At 48.5% G+C, this 6,000-nt stretch overlaps 1 protein-coding gene across 4 annotated transcripts in view; it reads left to right on the top strand.

Moving 5' to 3' along the window:
- Positions 1–307: 307 nt before the first annotated feature.
- Positions 308–6,000, top strand: part of MAST2 (microtubule associated serine/threonine kinase 2) — a 253,329-nt gene continuing 247,636 nt past the window's right edge. For all 4 annotated transcript variants that reach the window (XM_023221482.1, XM_023221483.1, XM_023221481.1 and 1 more), the window contains exon 1: positions 308–786. In XM_023221482.1, coding sequence (XP_023077250.1) covers positions 610–786 — 177 coding nt within the window. In that variant the 5' untranslated portion in view covers positions 308–609. The remainder of the gene's footprint in view (positions 787–6,000) is intronic.

Raw genomic sequence — 6,000 nt, 5'->3', positions numbered from 1 at the left:
CATTAGTTGTGTTATTCTGTCTCCTTCCTGCTCCCGGCCCCTCTCTCCCTAGTTCCTTGAGGACACCGATCGACTCGAACTCATTTTTGGGTCTCCAGCACTGAGCCTGGCCCGGCAGTTTCATGAATGGATGAATGAAAGATTCAAAGGGAGTCCGCAGCCGAGAGCCCCGCCCCCTTCTGGTCCTCAGACTGCGCGCCAGGGCCACGGGCGGGTCCTTCGCGACCGTTCCCTGGCGCGTGCGCGGGAGGCGGCGCGCGGCCGGAGATGGCGGGCGGGCTCCCGGTGCGCGCGCGTGAGGGGCGGGGCCGGCCGGAGGCTGGCTGTAGGCAGGCGGCTGAGCCGGCGGCGGGTGGCCTGCCCATCGTGTGCCGGGTGGGATAAGGCGAAGCGGCAGCGATGCTGTCTCTTCCGTGAGGAGCGCAGAGAAGGTCGCGGCGCCCGAGGCCGCAGAGGGCTTGAAGGCACCGCTGCCTGGGGTCGGTGGCTTCGGGCGTCCGCCCGGCCATGGTGGCCGCGGGCGGTGGTTGGCGCGGCTGCGTTGCGGCCCGGGGCAGTGCGGGGCCGGGACAGTCGCGGCGCTGACGCCCGCGGGCCCCAGCTACAGATATGAAGCGGAGCCGCTGCCGCGACCGACCGCAGCCGCCGCTGCCCGACCGCCGGGAGGATGGAGTTCAGCGGGCGGCGGAGCTGCCCCAGTCCTTGCCCCCTCGCCGGCGAGCGCCGCCCGGGAGGCAGCGGCTGGAGGAGCGGACGGGCCCCGCGGGGCCCGAGGGCAAGGAGCAGGTAGGGCGGGTTGGGATCCGGGCGGGGGAACCTGAATGGAAGCCGTGGGGGGGGGGATCTCCGGCGGGAGGACCCGGGCTGGAGCTTTGGAGGGGTGGGGTCTGAATAGTTACAGGAGAGGAGTGGGAGGTCTGGGGAGGCCGAGAAATGGGGAGTGGAGAAATGGAAGTGGTGGCCTGGGGTTGAATTGGAAATGGGGGAGTAGAAGAATGAAAAATTGGTGGTGCAGGAGGTAGTCAGGGGTTCTGGATGGGGCGAAAAGACGCTGGAATGTGGGCTGAGTGTGTGAGCTGCAACGAGTAGGCTTACTAAAGAGGCGTTGAGTTATCCATCGGAGTAAATAGTGTAAGATGGGGAAAGTCAATTTGATATAGTGCTATCCTGTTTCCTAGAGGTTGTCCTTAAAATTGTAAAAACGGATGACACTCCCAAGCATTCTCTGATTTGGCCATCATTATACTTTTGTACCAGTGTGTTCACAATCATTGTTAAGGCTCTCTTTACCAACCATCTATTTCACAAGAAAGCACTTGTGAAACACCTGCATGTGAGCAGTCTTAAGCCCAATTTTGTGAACAGAATTCGTAGACCTATGGTTTGCCTTCTAGTTTTCCACTGAAAATACATTATTGGGAAAACACAGCAGCATACAAATATTCATGGAGTTTCTGAATGAACAGGATGTGTTTATATAGTTTGTTAGTCAAGAGTAGGTGTATTTATGAGTAGAGGATAAAGGTCAGTTTTATCAGGCAGGAGAAGCTGCCACTAGTAGCGGTAGTAAGTTTAGTGAAACGATAATAAGTGATCCTTGGTCTTGTTGGATTTGCAGAAAAATGTCCTGTAGTAATGAACTCTAGTGACAGCTTTCCTTTTGTTCAGCTCTATTCGGAATCCTAGTGACTTCATCCTTGAATGTTTTAAAACTTCTTATAGGTCTTTTACCTCTTTTCTCTCAGATAATTAGCATTTTCCTTAGTCACTTTTTGTTTTTTTTGAGACTAGTCACTTTTTTTTTTTTTTTGAGACGAAGTCTTGCTTTGTGGCCCCGGCGAGAGTGCAGTGGCGCTATTTCGACTCACTGCAACCTCCACCTCCTGGATTCAGGCGATTCTCCTGCCTCAGCCTCCCGAGTAACTGGGATTACAGGTGCCCATCACCATGCCCAGCTAATTTTTTTTGTATTTTTAGTAGAGACACGGTTTCACCATGTTGGCCAGGCTGGTCTCGAACTCTGACCTCAGGTAATCTGCCCGCCTCGGCCTCCCAAAGAGCTGGGATTACAGGCATGAGCCACTGTGCCTGGCCCTTTAGACGCTTTAAAAATTATATACCATGCTAGGTAGCCCTTGGACTTTTCCCCTGTTTTGTTCTTCCACCTCTTATTCCCCACTGAGCCCTGAGGAGACTGCACCATTGACCATCTCTGCCCCTGCTTCCAGCTGCTGAGCATTGTCCTCTTGCTGTAATTCACTCCCCCGTGTGCCTAATACTTGTCTTTTACATTCTCTACAGTATCATCTAGTCAAAACTTGTAAAATGAACTTGAAGGCCAGATCCTTTCCTGTCTCAGTATACCTGTCCAGTTGACCTTACTGCATATTTCTTTTTTTTTTTTTTTTTTTTTTTTTTTTTTGAGACGGAGTCTCGCTCTGTTGCTGGGGCTGGGCTGGAGTGCAGTGGCCGGATATCAGCTCACTGCAAGCTCCGCCTCCCGGGTTTAGGCCATTCTGCCTCAGCCTCCGGAGTAGCTGGGACTACAGGCGCCCGCCACCTTGCCCGGCTAGATTTTTGTATTTTTTAGTAGAGACGGGGTTTCACCGTGTTAGCCAGGATGGTCTCCATCTCCTTACCTTGTGATCCGCCCGTCTCGGCCTCCCAGAGTGCTGGGATTACAGGCTTGAGCCACGGCGCCCGGCCCCTTACTGCAGATTTCATGGAAGAGTTCAAGATTACTTGATTTTTCCCTCCTCTTTATTTTTTGATTTTTATGTTTACTCATCCTTAGCTTCGGGCTCAGAGAAAGAAGTATTCATCCTCCTCTCTGAGGCTAATTTCTCTACTTATGTCCTTGATTTCATCCTCTTTTGTTTGCCTTAGACCTTTGTCATTCTCTTTGTTTTATATCACAAATAAAAACAAAACAACATAATTTCCCTGAATTGTGTAACCTACCCAAACTACTTTGTTATCTCTTCTTTGTTTCCCCAGCAACCTTCTTGATAAATGAGTTTGTATTCAGTGTCTTAGTTTCCTCACCTTGTATACATCCCTAATATGGTTTGGCTTCTTCACTTAAACTTTCCCAAAACTGATGTCTTTAAGGTCACCAAAACCTTTTTTTGTGCGGGATTACTTTTTTATTGAGGTTTGACAAATCAAAGGTTCATTCAGTCCATGAAATATTACAGAATGAGTACCTGTATGATCACAACTCACATTAGAATGGAGAACATTCCCAGTAGCCTGGAATGCTCCCTGTGCTTTCTCCTAGCACTACGCTTTTACAGATGTAACCTCCCTCACCACCTCTGTCACTATAGATTTGTTTTGAACTAATACTTCATGTGAATGGAATCATAGTCTACTCTTTTGTGACCAGATTCTTTCATTCAGATCATGTCTTGAGACTCATCCATGTTGTTGCTTGTAGAAACAGTTCTTTTTCATTGCTGTGTAATTTTCTATTGTGTGAATGTATTGTGATGGTTACTAAAACTTACTTTTCTTTTTGAGACAGGATCTCACTCAGGCTGGAGTCTAGTAGTGCAGTCATAGCTCACAGCGTGAACTCCCGGGCTCAAGTGATCTTCCTCCCTCAGCCTCCCAAGTAGCTGGGAACACAGGCACATACCACCATGCCTGGCTAATTTTTTATTTTTCTTTTTATTTTTGAGACGGAGTCTTGCTCTTTCACCCAGGCTGGAGTGCAGTGGTGCATTCTCGACTTACTGCAACCTCTGCCTTCCGGGTTCAGGCAATTCTCCTGTCTCAGCCTCCCGAGTAGCTGGGATTATAGGCATGCACCACCATGCCTGGCTAATTTTGTATTTTTAGTGGAGATGGGGTTTCGCTCTGTTGGTTAGTCATGAGCTCCTAACCTCAGATGATCTGCCCTCCTTGGCCTCCCAAAGTGCTGGGATTACAGGTCTGAGCTACCACAGCCTAATGTTTTATTTTTTGTAGAGGTGGTATCTTACCATGTTGCTCAGGCTAGCCTGGAACTCCTGGTCTCAAGTGATTCTCCCATCTTGACCTCCCAAAGTGCTGGGATTACAGGGATGAGTGCCCGGCTTGTTTTTCAAATTAGAATGTAATTCATGGCTACTTGTGGAAAGTTTTCATTGTAAAATAGTTACAGAGATAAATATGTAAAAATCCTGGGAACCTTTAAATTACTAAATCTGATAGTCTTTTCCTCCTCTTGTCTGACCTCTGTGAACTGTTTGTCACTGTTGACTGTGTGTTCCTTGTTGACATTGTTTTCTTTTTTTTCATATTATAATATCCATTCTGTTACTGCTTCTCTGACTGCTCTCTTGTGTGTCTTTGTCTGTTTTCTCTTCCTGTTCCCTTAAATGTTCCTTGAGGACATGTCCTCTGTCCTTAGGTTGATCCTTTATTGTACTCTATTTAGCAGGCTCACCCTGTTTGTAGATGTTGAGGATGTAGAACAAGGGTCTGCAGTCCTCTTTATTTATGGCGTTATGTCACAACATCCTTGTAAAGTGAGCTGAGTCTCTTTACGTGTGACCTCTTTCCTTAGCTCTACATTTCCATTTTTGTGCTTAACATTTCCACCATAGCCGGGCGCGGTGGCCCAAACCTGTAATCCCAGCGCTTTGGGAGGCCGAGACGGGCGGATCACGAGGTCAGGAGATCGAGACTATCCTGGCTAACACGGCGAAACCCCGTCTCTGCTAAAAAAATACAAAAAACTAGCCGGGCGAGGTGGCGGGCGCCTGTAGTCCCAGCTACTCGGGAGGCTGAGGCCGGAGAATGGCGTAAACCCGGGGGGCGGAGCTTGCAGTGAGCTGAGCTCCGGCCACTGCACTCCAGCCTGGGCGACAGAGCTAGACTCAAAAAAAAAAAAAAAAATTTCCACCATAGACTCATCATTTGTGTTCTTAACATTTGTAATTATTTTTTTTTTTTGAGACAAGGTCTTACTTTGTCGCCCAGGCTGGAGTGCAGTGGTGGGATCTCAGCTCACTGCAACCTTCGCCTCCCAGGCTCAAGTGATTCTCCTGCTTCAGCCTCGGCAGCAACTGGGATTACAGGCACCCGCTACCATGCCTGGTTAATTTTTGTATTTTTAGTAGAGATGGGGTTTCACCATGTTGGCCAGGCTGATCTCGAATCCTGACCTCAGGTGATCCACCTGCCTTGGCCTCCCAAAGTGCTGGGATTACAGGTGTGAGCCACTGTGCCCAGCCTAACATTTGTGATTTTTATAATTTGATAGTGACCTTGAAAGTTCATAATTTGTAATAATTTATGGTTTTAAAAAGGCCAAAATTTTCAATGTGTGTGTTGAGACTGGTTGAATTCTATTTATTTGGGTAGTAAGAGCCCAACTGATCAGCAAGCATCTACATCTCACACATACCTTTTTTTCCCTTTCTTATGACATGGAACAGTGCTTGTTATACTTTTTATTATACTGCTATTTAGGAATAAGTTCTAATCAGGATGTAGGACTTGGATCTCCAGAAGGTCAGTGGTTTACTGTATCATGAAAATAGAATAATTTCTCTGTTGAAATGTGCTTCTGTGTGTATCTTTCCTTTTTGTCATCAAACATGAAATTACATCCATGGCCTTTTTTTGTTGTTGAGATGGAGTCTCGCTCTGTCGCCCAGGCTGGAGTGCAGTGGCCGGATCTCAGGTCACTGCAAGCTCGGCCTCCTGGGTTTACGCCATTCTCCTGCCTCAGCCTCCCGAGTAGCTGGGATTATAGGCGCCCGCCACCATGCCCGGCTAGTTTTTTGTATTTTTTTAGTAGAGACAAGGTTTCACAGTGTTAGCCGGGATGGTCTCGATCTCCTGACCTCGTGATCCGCCCGTCTCGGCCTCCCAAAGTGCTGGGATTACAGGCTTGAGCCACCGCGCCCGGCCCTTTCCTCCTTATTGAACTTAACATTTCATAGACTATCCTAATTGTTCTTGCCCGTGTACCCTCAGCTTGTCTGTCTCTTTCCCCTCTGGCATACT

This window comes from Piliocolobus tephrosceles, chromosome 1 (assembly GCF_002776525.5).
Source record: "Piliocolobus tephrosceles isolate RC106 chromosome 1, ASM277652v3, whole genome shotgun sequence".
Classification (NCBI taxonomy): Eukaryota; Metazoa; Chordata; class Mammalia; order Primates; family Cercopithecidae; genus Piliocolobus; species Piliocolobus tephrosceles.
Note: the sequence above shows the minus strand (reverse complement) of the source record. Positions and strands in the feature narration are given on the sequence as shown.